Source organism: Melospiza georgiana, chromosome Z, assembly GCF_028018845.1.
Source record: "Melospiza georgiana isolate bMelGeo1 chromosome Z, bMelGeo1.pri, whole genome shotgun sequence".
Taxonomy (NCBI): domain Eukaryota; kingdom Metazoa; phylum Chordata; class Aves; order Passeriformes; family Passerellidae; genus Melospiza; species Melospiza georgiana.
The window spans coordinates 12,462,266-12,479,487 of NC_080465.1; the positions used below are offsets into that span (position 1 = coordinate 12,462,266).

The 17,222-nt window shown below is 39.0% G+C and overlaps 1 protein-coding gene across 2 annotated transcripts; it reads right to left on the reverse strand.

Annotated features, from left to right (window-relative positions):
* Positions 1–1,187: 1,187 nt before the first annotated feature.
* Positions 1,188–17,022, reverse strand: ALDH7A1 (aldehyde dehydrogenase 7 family member A1). Of its 2 annotated transcripts, XM_058043947.1 has the most exons (18): positions 16,857–17,022; positions 16,700–16,753; positions 15,631–15,696; positions 13,966–14,046; positions 11,537–11,660; positions 10,799–10,931; positions 10,177–10,221; positions 9,767–9,844; positions 8,799–8,896; positions 7,771–7,812; positions 6,145–6,239; positions 5,207–5,291; positions 4,821–4,927; positions 4,010–4,126; positions 3,476–3,573; positions 3,241–3,314; positions 2,419–2,494; positions 1,188–1,679 (listed from the first exon to the last, which is right to left on the reverse strand). In XM_058043947.1, the coding sequence occupies exons 1-18, from the start codon at positions 16,962–16,964 to the stop codon at positions 1,625–1,627; spliced, it is 1,536 nt and encodes a 511-aa protein (XP_057899930.1). In that variant the 5' UTR covers positions 16,965–17,022; the 3' UTR covers positions 1,188–1,624. The 2 variants fall into 2 exon arrangements, with proteins under 2 accessions (XP_057899930.1, XP_057899931.1); XM_058043948.1 differs by lacking the exon at positions 7,771–7,812 and having other exon boundaries at positions 16,857–17,021.
* Between the last annotated feature and the right edge of the window lie 200 nt (positions 17,023–17,222).

Consider the following 17,222-nt stretch of genomic DNA (forward strand, 5'->3'; position numbering starts at 1 on the left):
CTTGTGAGATAGTTTTACCCTAAAAAGAGCTTCTATTTTCAAGAAAAAAATCAGATGCAACATGAGGCTATCCAAAAACTATTATAAGCAGCAAGAAAAGAGAATTCTTGAACTAATTTCCCATTGTTAAGAGTTTCATAGTAACATTCAGTACCACAGAATAACATTAAAGAGTACAATTTTTATAAATTGGTGGTATTTGCTAAGCAATTATATTTGGGAATTGAATTGCTTCTCTGTCATATCTGCTAGTGATTATCTGCCTGTTTAGGGTACACCATTTCATTCTGTGTGCTAAGGTACAACATTCTTTAATGAAATGTTCAGACGCAAAGAAGTAGAGGAGAGAATACTCCTGGTAGTAAGAGATTCAGTAAGAAAAAAAGCTTTGGCTACCTAATGTCTGATTTACAGAACACCAAAATACCTTATATTACATCTGTGTATAACACAGATGTAAAATTTAAAACACTATGCACTTTAAAATTAAACACAAAGCTGAAAGGAGACCAACTAGCATTGTGGTATGGGGCACCTTCAATCCAGTTCAAAAGGCATTGTCATCAAAAGAACATCAAAATAAATCAAGTCAAATCAGATTCCTAGAATCTGAGCCCATAATTAACAGTTCTGTCACATTCAGAGATAGTGGAAATTTGCTATATGACATTGAGAAGAAAAGAAATCCCCACAAAAAATACATTAAGATCCTCAGCTCTGTGGAAAGCTAAAATCAATCTAATAGCACTGTGCCTTTTCTCATCCTGAGTCCTGAGCAAGGTTCCTAAATGAACTGTTGTTGCCTGTAGTCTCCAGTGGCCAAAAGAAACTCTCATTTGAGGTGAAACACAAGTAAACAATATGTCTTTCCCTAGGAAAGTATTTCCTCTGACTGCATCTCCAGGTCTCATCTCCAGCCAGTCTGCTTGTAGGGTATCACACCCTGATATGGACAACCTGAATTGGCTGTAACCCCTTCAAGTGTTAAATGAGATTCCAAGACACTACAGTGGACCTCCATCTCCCAACATATGCTGAAAGTCTCCTGAAGGAGAGGCAGGAAAACTAAAGCAGAACTTTTAGCCCAATGATTCTTTTCCCAGCTAGCAACTTAGTGTGTGAAAATGAATAGTCCTCTGAATATTCCTTCTCAAAACCAGCGAATAAAACAAATGAGAAGCCCAAGATATTTCACAAAATGTACCTTTATTTATTCATTGAAAAATAGTCCTGTACTGCAGCCCAAATATCCCCCAGTAACAGGTACTGCAGGAAACCTGGCACACAGCTTGAAACACAGATGTAGCTGGAAATACCAGCAAAAGGTGGGGACGGGATAGAGGCAGTGTTAGTACTGAAATACAGTGTTAAGGCAACAGGTTATCCAGGCCACCTGGACCCAAGGTGGTTAGTTTTAGTCACCCTCCCTTCCTCCCAAGGACCACAGACTTCTCATCTGAAGACGAAATTAGTAAATACATTCATAGAAAGTGAAGCAACTAAAGAGCAGCTGATTTTCTGACAGAATTGGTTTCATATAATTAATTTTTATCCCCATGATGCTTAGGAGCTGCTTGATGCAGAAATTCTAGGATGGTTCATAGCACAGCCATTCATAAGGTTGTTACTGAAACTTGATTCCTTGAGCCAAGGGCAAATCTTTGCTGTAGTTGATTGTACTGAAAGAGAAACGACAATTTATAGACCAGACTTAATCACTGAGACAGACTGTGCAGTCCACTTGATATGTAAAAGCTGTTATATCTAAACTTCTCTAAAGCAGTTTGCCTACTTAAAATTATGAACTAACTTTACTCCAGTTTTCAATATAGTAACCATGTACAGGAAAAGACAACATTTGCCATTTTCTCCTCCTTTATGGAGGATCTTACTTCTCTTTATGTATTTAATCTCTTACTAGGAGAATGTCCAGATAGAAAAATCAAGGTGGGATTTCTCACATTCATAACTCTTTGCATGGGGAAAAAAAAGATAGCACAGGTAAGAGCTATGGAAGTCAGCAGAGAACACTAATGCTCATCCACTATTGGCTGTCAGGAGATTTGTGGATAGATAACCAACATATAGCTGAATCACCTACCAGTGGTGGCCCCTCACTGTGGTTGCAACTCAGAGTATTTCCTGACAAGTTTCAGGCATTTTTCAGATGAATTTAAAATCAACCAATAGTGGGGGGAACCCCAAAACCACCTAATTTTTTTCCTTTGAAAAGTTAAAAAAAAATGTCTTTATAAAAACCCTCCAAATCTTCTTTGGCTATGAATGTGAAGAAAAGGCAATTACACTTATAGATGGTTATCTCACATTCAGTAAAGATAGTTGCCTTGTAGTCAAAGATTTATATGTTTTGCACTTTGGGAAGTTCATCTGTAATTTAAATTTATTTGTCTGTCTTACCAAGTAGATCGTCTCATATAAAGTTTCCATGAATCACTTCCAGATTCTCTTCCCCCACCAGTGTGCTTTTCACCACCTGTAGCAAAAACATTTTAAATTAAAACCTATTTTTGGATATGGCGATCTGGACTAATTCCAGGAGGTAAGACATTTTCATAAAAAAACATGGGAAAAACTATTCCTTTTCCTTGTCCTATATGTGAATTAAATTACCATCCCACACAACACACACAGTAGCTCTCTCCTCATGCTTGATGTAAAAAAAATATCTCCCTGGAGTTCAAAATCCCATCATGGTGGCACTAGAGGACCTTGTTTTAAAAACATTTCTCTTAACACAAGACAAGAGTACAAGAATGTGCTGGTTCTTGTACTGCTTAAATGATAAGGTTAATGCTTCTTCCACCCTCATAGTTCCCTAAGTATATAAAAAAAGAGAAAAAAAGGCAAAATTTTTTATTATAAGATTTTCTCACAAAAATGCTACATGCCATACATCTTATATAAACTTACCAATGTACACAGAATTGCCCATGATTGTTTTAATTAAAACTTTTATAAAGTTTTCCACCTGGCCATATCTTTAAATACCTCCAGAATATATATCTGAGTAACATTCCTTTGATGGAGAGGAGGACAAGGAAATAACACATGGAATTTTTAAAAACCTAGTACAGCTATTTTTAAAAGTTTAAATCTAACTACTGCTAGTCAATATCTGTTTTCTGCTAAAGCAGTACGATTCAAAATTAACTTTGATTTCATCACATTTAGTCATTTAAATTGACTGATTAAAACCTTGACAAAGGACAAGTAACATACCAAAAGCACCTCCAATCTCAGCTCCACTGGTTGGGATGTTAACATTCACAATGCCACAGTCAGATCCCTTTGGCCTACAAAGATAAGGTACAATTCCTCCTTAGGATCAGGAAAGGTTCCCTCCCTAAAATGAGGGCTGTAAAATGCTCAACTAGCATTATGTAGATGTCTACAAAAGACATGAAAGACTAATCTTATGTACCTCAGGAAAGTAAAAAAATAATTTAAATTATACCCTAGCCAGCGGAAAATCCTTCCCAAATCCTTGGTAAAGATACTGCTGGAAAGACCTTGTTTTACTTCATTATTCCAGGCAAAAACCTCCTCTTCCTCCTAGAAGAAGCACGTGTCAACGGTTAAGCCATGACCATCCAAAGCAAAGCAGTTACAAAGCAGCTCTGTGAGAAAAAACCCAACAATTCACAGCCATAATGTAAATGTACAGAAGGGCACTGGGCAAATACACATGTGCCATGTCAGCAATACCTGCACTGCTGCAGAACACAGTCTGCTTTTGAACAGATGTGAACAGTATCAACCATGAACATTAACAACAGCAACCTGTTCCTGTATCGCATTGCAGCTCCAGTGCTCTTCACAGAAATGGAGCCACACATTGAGTGGAACAGTGGCTCTCTCACAGCGCAGAACAAAAGCAACCACTTCTTGAGGGGCTGGGACAACTGTATAGATGTAACACATCTCTGATTTCTCTCTTGTGACTGTGCTGTTACCATCCTTGACACTTGTTTCACCAGTGTTATTTTACCTTAAATTTCAGCACATACAATATGGGGGCAAACGTCTCAGTGTGGACAATGGGCGCATCATGAGGAAGGCCAGTCACAATGGTTGGTTCAACATAGTTCCCAGGGCGATTTATAACCTTCAAAATAAATAAAAAATAACCAAGTAAGTTCCAATCAGAATCCAGCTTAATATTAGTGTAGGAAAGGAATCTTTCATGGTCTGACCACTACAGATGAGAAATCAGAAACAGAAGGCCAGATAGGATAAATAACTTAAATTTTACTTATTTAAGTATTTAAAATATAGAAGCACAACTTATGTCCACTAAAGATATAATCAAGTTGTAATGTCTAGCAGCTGAAACTTCCTTTCTCCTGCTTGTAAGCTACTCAGAATTTTAAAGTATATAGAAGTTGCCAATGAAAGACAAGAAGCCCCAGAACAATAAGTCAATGAGAATTAAACATCCTATATGATGAAGATGTACAAGTGGTTGTCTTGTATCTCCAGTATTTCCTCAAGCTAGATATTGTGAGGGACAGAACTGCAATTTTCCTTAGTTACATGTTTGACATTCACCATTTACATGGGCTTTTTTTTTATTTTCACTATCACTTGCAATTGGGGAGTGGTGTAAGAACAGCTTCCAAGCAGAAATGCCTTTACCCTGAAGACAGGATTCCAATTCAAACAGTTCTCAATCTGACTAACCTAACATCCTGTAGTGGCTGACAGGACAAGCTGAAGTACAAGTTTGGCCTAAGCCATCATGTTACTGGTTTTTTTTCCTAGAGCACAAACTGTAGCAGGGAAAATAAAAGTTAAGTCACCTTTCCGCCACAGACCACAGAGCCACCTTGTTGTTTTGCTTGTTCTACTGCATCAAGGAACATTTTCACTGCTTCTTTGGTATGAAGAGGCCCATACAGAGTGTCAGCTGAAAAAAGATTCAGAAGCATACTTTCATCAAAACTGTGTATGTTTGCAAATATTCTTATCTTAGAATTAACTGTTTAATCTGTCCAGGATGAGCAGTATTACCCAGATTCTTCATTTTCCTTTCTGAGTCTGTATTCTAACTGAAACCAGCAATTTCCACCCCCTGGTATATTGCTAAACTTAGATAATTTGGATCTATAATCACTTCAGAATTTAAACAGAAAGAAACCAACAGCAACTTGTTTCCTAAACCCATGAGATGGAAATAGCTACTTACAATCCCATGGATCACCGATGCGGACCTGGGCATAGGCCTTGGCAAGCTTTGCCACCACCTCGTCATGGATGCTTTCATGGAGAAACTAAAACATGGTAAGAAAGTTGTAAGACAGGGCAGCCTATGTAACTACTCCTGAGGTACTACTGCACTTTGAAGGGGGCTGAATGAAAGAATGGAAACACTGTTGTTCATATTCAGCAAATCCCAAAATTAAAAAGAGACAGAGGCCAAGGCATCTGAAACAGCACTAACAGCAGAAAATGAAGATGTAAAACCTTCATCATAAAAATTTAAAACAAGCCAAGTAACAAAAATCTGTTTTAATTTTACCCCATCTCAGATCAGTACCTTCAATGTGCGCTGTAAACATTTCAGTTTAGTGTTCTAGAACAAACGCTCCAGAAATTTTATTGCTCCAGTTTGAGGAATCACTGCCCATCCAATACACCTGAATCAACTTACCCACATCCATTTTACCTAATATTTACTGAATTAACCTAACAGTGACAAGATGGACACTGACACTACAACACTGTTGAACTTGGTGAAAATGATTGGTTAAGAATTAATAACAAAGCAGGTAACACACACACTCTTGCTTTGCTGCAATTTAAACACTGAACCAAAATTTGTAGTAGTCACAAGCAAAGCTCTGGCAATAAAAACAGAAATACAGAACTTTGCCAAGTACTATTTTTCTGACTTAAAGCACATTTAGAAATACATACAAAGAAACTGTTTAGAGCTAGAATTACACTGGAATGAAACTATGTTCTTATTTTCCTAACATACTTTTTTTGACAAAATAAAAGTGTGTTTCAAATATTATTTGTTGCTCTCCACAATATTAGGAATTGTTAGTCATTTTGTCAGCCAATCTGGAATTAAGTTAAAATTCAGAGCTACCCAAATGAGACGACAACACATTTACTCACCAGCCTTCTAGCAGTTGTGCACCGCTGACCTGCTGTTCCCACAGCAGCAAATAGAGCAGACGGAATGACTAGGTTCAGATCTGCGTCTTCAAACACTTAAAAAAAAATTAAAATATGAGCATGTTACTGGATTAAACAGGCAGTTCACAAGACTTAAGATGCTAAACAATATTAGAAACTGACAGGTTGGTCATGAATCTTTAGGAATAGCTGCACAAGTTGGAACAGTTGCACAGCATGGTAAGATACAAAGAAACACCTTGAAACTCCTACTATTTCTCTGCAGCTGGAATCAGTCACACGCAATTGGAACATAACTGTAGGTTTGAACTACTGAAGGGAGCCTTTTGCAATAAAGTTTGCAAATAATTCTAGCTTCCTTTTAATCCAGGAAACCACAAGCAATTTCTTGCCATTTCTCAAATCTCTCACTAAGAAGTTTATCAGCATAAAGTAACAATCATAAAGTGTATCCACATGGCCTTGCAAAAAGCACAGCTAAAACACACTGGTGTACAGTAATATAAAATGTACAATGAGTTGAACAAATACATCTGGCTAGAAGACATTGAGATGTTTTATAAAGCTCAAATGATCCCCAAAATATCACTTGGCTTAACCAGTCCCAAAAAAAGTCTCTTAAGCATCCAAAATCTTTAGGAAGGTTGGGATGAAGACCAGCCAAACAACGAATATGTGATCATTCAAAGTCAATTCCAAAAAAAGCAGGACTTCAACATTAAAAAATAAACAATTTTCAAAGCATAAAACAAGTTTATACTGCTGGCTACAAAGCAGCATAGAAAAAAAGAAGGACCTGCTCAAATGTGATTTTCAAAAGAGTAGATGATGTAGCATCATGTTTGTACTTCAAAAGAGTATATATATGTAAATAAGCACATTTGTCCAGAATATGAGAAAAGTGAAACAAAAGGCAACAGCACAAAACCTGAAAAATGTGCTACTGAAATAAATACCTTTATGCTTTTCTTTCAAGTATCATAAGGATCTTATACTTTACATATATATATATATATATATATATATATATATATATATATATATATATATATATTTATGCTCTAAAATGCTTAAAGTGTAGTGTTCACAAGATTATATATAAAGTGCAGACCAGCACTTCCCAGGAAAATGGTGGAGTTGTTATGGATGGAAGCATCCAGAAGGTATGAGGCACATGGGGACATGGTTTACTGATGAATATGCTGTTGCTGGGTTAATAGCTAAAGTCAATCTTAAAGGTCTTTCCCAACCTTAATGATTCTACAACTAAAAGTATCCTATAATCAAACTCGCTTAGTTTAACATTGTCCACAACCCATTATTGGAGCTTACTGCTTCTCTCATTCCATTCTCCTCTTCAACACTGATTACTTATGAGACCTTGGAATTTTACTCTTTGTCTTAAAACACTGCTCCCTCCACAATACCAAAGACAGAAAAATCCCACATTCTATTATTCTACACAAACTAGATGTACTTTTAAAAGCCTGGGGCTGGGGGGGAACAAATAAAAGAAACAGAAAAAAAGTGACAATTAGCTATGAATATTTGCATACTAGCTTCCAAATATAATCTATGGGACTAAATTTCTACAGCACATATTACCAATAATGGCATTGTTTCCTCCCAATTCCAGCAGGCTTCGACCTAATGAAAAACACAAAATAAGTTATACCATAGCCACAAGTATTCCCTGTACCTCAATGAGACTACCTCTAACTAGAGCTAAGCTTCATGAAACATATTTTTAAGGATAAACAAAACATTTTAGAGATCACAGTCTACACAAAGCAGAAAATTACAACAAATACTACATCTATCACATGTCATGAAGATACATGCACAGCAGTTATGGCACAATGAAGTTTAAAAAGATAGGCAAAAAAATAGCACTGGAAAGAAAAAAAAATTGAAACAGGAAAAAGTTGCGGCATAAATGGTATGACATAGATACTACAAGGTCCTACAAAGATCAAAATGCACATAAAATTTAACTAAGCTCATTTATTTCCCTGGCAACTGTTTATCTACAATCTGAGACAAAAAATAACAACCTGCATCTGGGTGAATATTTGCTATCTGTTCTGGTTTCTGGGGGGCTTTTTTACACTTACATGCACTTCAAATGTATAAAACAAAAAAAATATGTTTACAAGGTGCTGCTCATAAACTAAGAAGTAAGAATCTAGCAGCTGAGATTCTTGCCTGTACACTTTTAAATATTTGCAACAAAAACAGCACCTCCAAAATCATCATTGTATTTATCAGGAGTAAAAGGTGAGAGGCACTGTGTTCATGTATTCTATTCACATTGGCAAAAGACCATAAGCCCCGGTTGTTCACCCTAAAAATCTTCATACAACTAAATACTAATGGACACCACTACACCTCTCCTCACATTAATTGTAAGACTATGGATTTGCAGAAAAACTGAAAAAAAAAAATCTGAATTGTAACAGAACTAACTGAAAATGCCATATGTATCTACAAGCAGTTTGAAATCCCCATTTATCCAAGACAAATAAAAAAAAGTAACACAGCTGAAAACTGTGTTACTGTTATTTTAAAATCTTATGGGGCACTGCTGCCTTCACCAAACATGGAAATAAATAGAGAGGAACCCACACACTCACCAAATCTCTCCTGAACCATAAGTGCTACTTGTTTGCCCACTTTTGTGCTGCCAGTGAAGGACAAGAGGTCCATTCTCTCATCTCTAGCCATTGCTGTCCTGCACAATGGGACACAAAGCACTGTGCTCAACAAAAGAAATGCAGACAGAAAAGCAGCTTGCACCTTCCACATACATCAGCTTCAATCAGGGAGAGCTTTAAAGCCAGAGTTTCTTTGAAACATCAGGCAACTGAGCTAATGGCAGGAAAGCTTCCCCTTAGCCAGAAAAAAAGGACAAGGCTGTTTCCATGCACCTTTTCAGGCCAAAAAAGCATCACCTGCAGTAACACTGACATTCAGTCTAAAGTATATTGTGAGATTAGTTCCAATTGTTATGAACCACAAGAAAACATGCAAATCTATGACTTTTTAAAATGTTTGCCATATGCTTTGCCTTCTCTTAAAATACTCAAAAGATATATCTGAATATACATTTGTACTGGGGATTTCCTCATGGTAAAAATCAAGCAAAGTGATTTAGATTGTACAGCTTCCAAGCTGTACAATAGATGTACACAGATATACATCTATGAGCAAGTGCAGAGTTCTGCACAAACATGGAAAAGGGGAATTATTCTCCTCCACAACTAATCTAAAAGTCACTATACATTGAAAACTCTCAAGAACATGGTAAGGGAACCTAATATTAGCTGTACTCTTTGGGTGTAAGCATATGCAGAAGTGGAATATAAACTTAGTCATGCCTCTTCATTAAATATCTGACAAGTTCTTTGTTTGCAGCTGATCTCACAACAGCAAGTAGACATATGTATTATATTTAATGGAGGACTAGAGCCAGAGTTTCAGATCAGCTGATAAAAATCATGGCAACATGTGCATTCCTAGAGACTAGAATAACTTCACAAGTACCTCAAAGAATATTTTTTCCTTTTATAAACGTTCACAAAACACGAGAAATATTACCTACCCAATGTCTGCTCCACCACAAACCAGAGAGCAGATTGCTCCAGGCAACTTGTTATCCTCCAAGACTTTTGCAATTATCCTGGAATCAAAGATGTAAAAATGTTAGAGATTTCTGACAAGTGCAAATGGGGAATGAACCATTAGAACTGTCGGAGGGTTTTGGGGTAGTAGTGGTTTGGGGTAATTGTTCTCAGGAGTTAATATTAGATCTACAAGACTTAGTAATTACCTATTTTAAGGGGCCTACTTTTATTTAGCATTTTAAAATAAATGTTATGGGTAATGCACAGTAAGTATTTAAAATGTTGATATAAAGTAACAATAAACCTAAAGGAAGTATTGCTATGAAATTCATTCTTTGGAGAAGTTCTCCTTTATATTAAGATGAAGATCAAAGAAACCAGAACTCACTTTGTAACAGCAACACTAACAAGGGATGTTGTAGGAGCACCCTTCCTAGAAAGTGAAAAAAAATTACATTATCTTCTTATTTAATTCTTTAAGAATAAGAAATAATTCAAATAAGCAATTTTAGGGTCTCTGATCTACAGCACACTTTGGTTAGGCTGGATTTCAGGTACAAATTAGGACAGAAACTCAAGAATTTTCTTCTGCAGCTGAGCATTCAGAACTTCTACTGAAATCCATGTAGACAATGGCTAGGTCAGACTTTAGAATGAAGGAGGTAGATGAAAGCAAAGTAGGAGATGGGAGAGAAAGTAAGGCTACTTATTTATATTTTTAATCTTAGCTGTACCAACTTGGAATATATTAACTACCACTGCTGCAAACCCTCACTGTGGGTTGTTTATTCACAGGCCATTTGGCTAAGTCCTGGATGGATCTGCACCACAGCACCTCAAAAAAGAGGTTACCACAAAATTAAAAAAAGCTCTGACTAAAAATAATTTACACCTACCCTAGATAGAATCAAATAGCCAGAAACACTTGACACTCAATAGCAATTTCATGCCTGAGTTAACAGCTTTCCAATTTATGAAAACTGTTAGCAAGGTGGACAGCTAGCTCTTACCAGAGGCAAGCATTTCCACAGATCATTGCAATCGCGCTGTTCCACCCATAAACTGCCACGGGGAAGTTGAAGGCCGTGATGACTCCCACCAGCCCAACAGGATTCCACTGCTCTATAAGGGCATGGCCAGGTCCTGAAAGCAAAGCCACAACATAATACAGTTTTCATCCATTTAATGTCTGGGGTTTTTCTAAAAAGGGAAAATATGTAAGCAAGAAACCTAGCATCACTCTTCAGTCCACCACAGCCTTAGCTTGCAAAGAGCTGTGTTATTTGTGTTCTGCAGCTTACCTGGATCAAGGTTAGCTAGATTGTGCAAAAAGCTAATGATCTGACAACATAAAGTTTTATTTTAAACATAATGATGACTTGTGGTAATCAATAACCGACAAGGAGGTCTCTCCTTTCTAAGTACACTTCAAAACTTTTTACATACTTTTCTCTACCACCTTTCATCAATTAAAAAACCAAAGAGAATCTAATGTTTCAAAGAACAGAGAAAGTGGATGGACTGACTTGCTTATCTGTCACTTCATTAGGTACTTCAATAGCTGGCACTACTGCCCACCACATCTATTCCTAAAGCTCCCTAAATAACACACAGAACAGAGATCTTGATGTACTACAAGACCATATATTTAAGTAACACCTCTATATCTTAATTTCTTTAAAGAAAAAAACACCAAACACAAAAAACAAAAAACTCCACAAACAAAACAAAAAAAACCACATACTTACTTTCTGAAGGCAAAATAGGTCCACCAATCATTCGGGACAAACCAACAGCATAGTCACAGACATCAACATACTCCTGCACTTCCCCAACACCCTCGACAAAAATCTTTCCCATTTCTAAAGAGACCTGAAAAAATTCAGAGTAAGACAAACTTTTTTACAAAATTCCCGTGGATCCCTAATATATTTTGTCTCCACTTAATGTCAGGCGTGTCTACTGACCAAGTAAGATTTTAACATACACTTTTTCATTAGGAGATTCACCTCTTCCCCAGTTATTCAGAACTTAAAGAAACAACACACTAGACAACTGGACAAGGGTCATATCCCAATACAACAGGAAGAAATTAGAAAAGGAAAATTATGGAGAAAAATTTTTAATAAACTATTGAAAGGAAGATCCAATACTAAGGATATGTTTTGATCAACAATACCCTGGATTTACATCCGCAGGCTTGCCTACATGGTGGGCCAGACAAGGAACAAGTTGAAAAAGAGAGATTACTCTGCTCTAGCAAAAGAAAACAGCCACTTACATTTTTCATATACAAACTACTCATTTTACAATATTTCAAAGCAAATTTGAAAGATTTCATTTGCAGACACTGCTGAAAATGCTTTTACATGTTTAGTATTTTAGTAACCTGGGATATTTAGGATCAATTTATTGATTTTTTTTTTCCTGAAGTTGACCTTAAACTACATCCTTCTCTTAAAATTATGTTAGACTTACTTCATTGAAATATATCAGTGAGAATAATCTGGTATTTGAAGATATCGCCATCCAGAAATGGGAAAATCTCACAATTTGGGAGCTGAAAAATCACCTACTTATCTCCATGCAGTTTTGTGGTCATGCTCTGACAGCTAGATGTGGACTTCAGGCAGATAACACCTGCCACTTAACAGTGATGACTGTACTTTAAAAAGGCTGTTAAATGACGGATGAGGTTCAAAGGATTTCCACAGGATTTTTCTCTCCATGTGAAAGTTAACACAAAGACGACTAACCGTACTTCTCTGATGCCTGTGGCTATCTCAAGACAGAAGGAACAGTCCTTATCTGTGACCAAAAACAGAGCAGCATCCGACATATCTACTAAGAAACACAGCAGTGGCTCTGTAGGTGCAGTAGAAACACCTGGATACTTCACCAGGGCATGCATGGCAAGGTGAGGCTGGAAATTTCCTACAGTGTTTGTGAAAGATGAGTTTCTATACAGCTCCTTTTTACATATCCTAAAGCCAGGCAAAGTCCTAAAACCTGAATACCTACTGCACTTCTTTCACCCTGAAATTCATCCCCAATCCTAGCAGAGCTGAACACACATATTATCTGTTTGGGAAAACTAAGAAAATATGGCAAGAAGCCATAAGTTTTGGTCAAGAATAGAGAACAAACTTCTGTAGGTCCACACTCATCAGGGAAGCTCTACTGTTTTTGAATTCAGAAGTATGTTAGCACTCTAATTCCACAACAGAAACTGTGCTGAGGAGACAACATGAAGGGAAAGAGCAGAACAAGGTTTTGAAGGTTAACAATATGGGCTTGACTACACATGGAGTTATTCACTGACAGCTGTTTCTGAACAGCAGCACAGACAGGCAAGCCCTGCAAAAAGAAAGTGGAAGTTCCCCACTTGACTCCTTTTCTTCCCTAGCAAGAAAAGAGTAAAGCAAGAGTTTTAAAGGAGTGGTCCTTCAGCCTTTATGTCCTGCACGGCACTGCAAGATCATCTCATTAAGACCATCTCAACTTCTGAAGCCTCATGTTTCCACATGTCACTTGGCAAAGTCCTACAGATCATCAGAAAGAGCTCAAAGCTAAAAGCTCTGTATTAAGGGAAGGTCTTTTTCAAGATACTTTTAGTGTGAGAAAGTGCCCTATCTGACAGACAGGAGGGAAAATAGCAGGGCAACAGTTGCACCACTCATCCCAGAGAAGCCCACAATAAATTTTCTTTTCCTATTACAAATTGTCAATTCACAGAATCACAGAATACCCTGAGCTCAAAGGGACCCACAGGGATCAAGTCCAGCTCCTGGCCAAGCACTCTCTCCAGGAATCACACCATGTGCCTGAGAGCATTGCCCAAATGCCTCTTGAATTCTGTCAGGCTTGGTGCTGTGACCACTTTGCTCAGTGCCCAAACGTCCTCTGGGTGAAGAGCCTTTTCTAAACAAGTAACCAAACTCTCAGCTGACACAGCTTCATGACATTTCTATGCCATAATAATTTTTTTTCTTCTTTTTAAAATTAAAAGGTAATTAGGCAAGCTAATGGAACTAACAGCAATTACTTAACAATTACTAAGGTTAGTATTGCAGAGAAAACTTAGTATTACTGATAAAAAACAGTTTTGAAATACCGCTCACCCTCATTCCCCATTCCACCTCCCAAAAAATGTGGGCTACTTCTGAAAATACCTTACCAAGCTTCCTAGAACTTTGATTTTTTGTCTCAGGGCATCACCAATCTGTCGCACTATTTCTCCACGTTTAGGTGCAGGGATCTAGTCAAAAGAAAACAGAAGAATCTATTTGAGATTGAAAATCTGTAACTACTGCTGTATATGTATTTCTAGTTTTCTGTCCTTGTAGTAAGCAAGCACTGATTGCTGTGCTTTTTTGCTTATCTTCTGAAGACACTATTACTTGTTCATTTTTATCATGTGCCCTGCTTTACAAGAAGCTGTTTTCTGCCTCAGGGACTGATAGCAGTACAAACATTTTGTCTGTTCAAAACTTCAGTTTCACTAAATATTGCCAAAAGCATTCAGATTACTTCTGTTACTTCTGTTCAACTACATCAGCCCCAATGCAACCAATCAGCTGCATCTCAAGAAATAAGCATTTTTCATAAAAGTGCACTTAATGGTTTCTGAGCCTTGAAGTGTACTTAATAACACACTTTCAAACTTCCTTTTAGTGTGACATTTACCTTGTTAGCAGAAATTAAGACACACAAAAAACTCAATCATGAAAATATTAAGCTCATGCACCTACTCTTAATATATTTTTTTAATGTGGTACCAGTATGGTAAATAATAATCCATAGCCAAGATCAATTTGCAAACTATATGCAAGCAGTTCTCTATAGAAACAAGACCGAGGAAAAATGCATAAACCATGCAAGCATATCTCTTTACAGACAATATCTTTTCAAATAAGCTCATTACAAACAGCAAAGTTCACAAATTAATAACAAATAGCTTTGAGGAAAAGCCTTCAAGAAACATTTGATGTGTTGATTCTTTATCTGTTGGATTGCTTTCAGGTTATTGCCGAACGTGTTAAGAGTTACCAACATTATACTCACAAATTGTAACAAAAAAACACTAACATATCCTGAGAAAGCTGTTTTGTTTATCCTAAACTTTGTTGTCTTCAGATGAGGTAAACTACTTTGCTGGCTAAAACACAGAGTGCACATTGCCTTTTGAAATCCAAAGAAACAACAGGTAGCTGTAAGAACCAAGCCTGGCACAGCCATCAACAGAATGGGTGCTGGCTGGACACAGCTGGTAGGTCTGCGCGGGGAACTACAGCTCGCTAAGGAAAAACAGCTTAGCTATTATATACAACGTAACACTAATGCTTTTGAACCACACAGCCGTTCTGCGAAATACCAACACAGCAGGTGAAACAAAACCCCCCATGCTTATAACCAGCAGTTTTTCCCACACCAGGGAACAAGAAGATGAACAGAAGTTACTCCTCCAAATACTCCACAGATCTCTCCCTCACAGAAGAGGGGGTGACAGGAAGTGAAACATGCACAGGGACAGTTTACTTGCTACACGGTTTCTGAACTTCACCAGACCTGTTGGCAACAGCACACGGGCACAAGCCTTGGTAAATCTGCCAGGGTTTTCAAAACAAACATATCCCACAAGTCAATGTCCTCATCTTTGTACCTCAATGGCATCACACACACAAACTATCTGGGTTTGTTTCTTTGAGGTCCCCATTGCAGATTTTTGCGCTAATGCACCACACACAGTATAAACACATTTTTACACCTTCACTTTATGGGGCAATTAATAGCCTGTCTCTGCCAGAGATCAGTAATAAAAGAGAAATCTCCATTAACTTACATCAGCCCAGACCTTCCATGCCTCTTTAGCCTTCTTTACTGTTTCTTCATAATCCTCCAAATTACCCTACATGAAGAAGCACATCAAAGTAAGGAAAATCAAATCCCCAAAAGAAATGCCACAAAAAAGCTTCTGCATCCAACTCAAGACATTTTTATAGAGAGTACTTGCACTACAGGATGCGACTTTTATAGGATGCCTGTAACTTGACACAATTTGGATCCAATATTACAAATTGTCTGAAGCCACTGTCAATGAAAAGCACATGTGCTACCTAAATTAAAAAAAAAAAAAAAAAACAAAAAAAACCCACCACCCAAAACAAAAACAAACAAAAAAAAAAAGAAAAAAAAGAAAAAAAAACCACAAGCAGAAATTTTCATTCAGGTGTTTGAGGAAGCTCAATATAGAATAACGGTTTTATATATGTTTGTATCTAGACATACATACACACATATATAAATATGTCCTACTCCATCAGCATCACTGGACATCAAGAGTTAGCTGAGTCCTAATACACAAAAGGAGTAGATTACTATTCTTTTACTGTAAGAATAGTGCTATTCTTACAGTAAAAACATTAACAAATTTACTACTTGAATGTCACGTTGGTCTCCTGACTACTTGCTCCCAGGCCTCTCATCCCTACTAAATAGGCACAATCTGCCCCTATTCTGCAACTTCCCTCAGGACAAACGAAAAGGGAAGGGAGGAGCCCTGGCTCTTCCCAACAACACTTGCAAGAGTGCGAGGCGGAGGGCTGGAGGACAAGTTAAAAAAAAAAAAAAAAAAAAAAAAAAAAAAAAAAAAAGGGCAAACAGACTGTTTTTCTTCCCAGGAAAGCCGCAGGCATATTGCCAGCAGTAGGCCCTGGCTGCGACGAGCACCAGCGGCCGCCCTGGACTCAACACCCCACGGACCCTGATGTGGAATCGGGAGTTTCGTGCCCTTTGCTATCCGGGTGGCAGGCAGGGGCAGCGCCCAAACCAAGGCCCCAGAACGCCCCGTTCCGGTGACAGGGCCCGCGGGCAGCTCCCGCCGCGCCGGCGCTGCCCCCGGCCGCGCTCACCTGCCGGACGCTGGCGATGGGCTCGTTGTTGGCGGGGCAGTACGTGGTCACCACCTAGAGCAGGACGAGAGCGGTGAGCGGCAGGGCCCCTTCCCCCGGGGCACGGGGCGCGACCCCCGAAGCCCCGCCGCCCCCCACCCCCGCGGCCGCCCCGCACCTGCCCGCGGCCGCCCCAGCGCCCGTTGTACACGCCCGGGTTCTCCTCCTGCAGCCCCAGCTCCCGCAGCCACGCGTAGCGCTCCTGGTTGATCAGCAGCGTGGACATAGCGGCGGCCGGCGGCGACCCTGCCTTCGGCAGCGGCAGCGGCAGCAGCGCAACGAGGGCGCGACGAAGCCCCAGCATGGCCGGCGGCCGCCAGCGCGAGGGGACGGGGCAATGGCGGCCGCGCCCCGCCCGCCCGCGGCCATTGGCGGCGCCGTGCTCGCGCCCCCCGCCCCGCCCCGCCTGGCCCCGGCCCCGCTGGTCTGGCCGCGCCGGGCCCCCTGGCCGGGACCCCTGACCCGGCCTGACCGAGCCTCCCTG

What these genes read in the sequence shown, in the direction of transcription:
- ALDH7A1 (XM_058043947.1), bottom strand. Translation starts at nt 16,964, where the DNA reads ATGTCCACGCTGCTGATCAACCAGGAGCGCTACGCGTGGCTGCGGGAG. An exon ending in CATGGAAGGTCTGGGCTGAT is followed by an intron (nt 14,047 to 15,630) that starts GTAAGTTAATGG and finishes TCTTTTGACTAG; the next exon opens with ATCCCTGCACCTAAACGTGG. An exon ending in AGGATTTTCCGCTGGCTAGG is followed by an intron (nt 3,315 to 3,475) that starts GTATAATTTAAA and finishes TTATCTTTGTAG; the next exon opens with GCCAAAGGGATCTGACTGTG.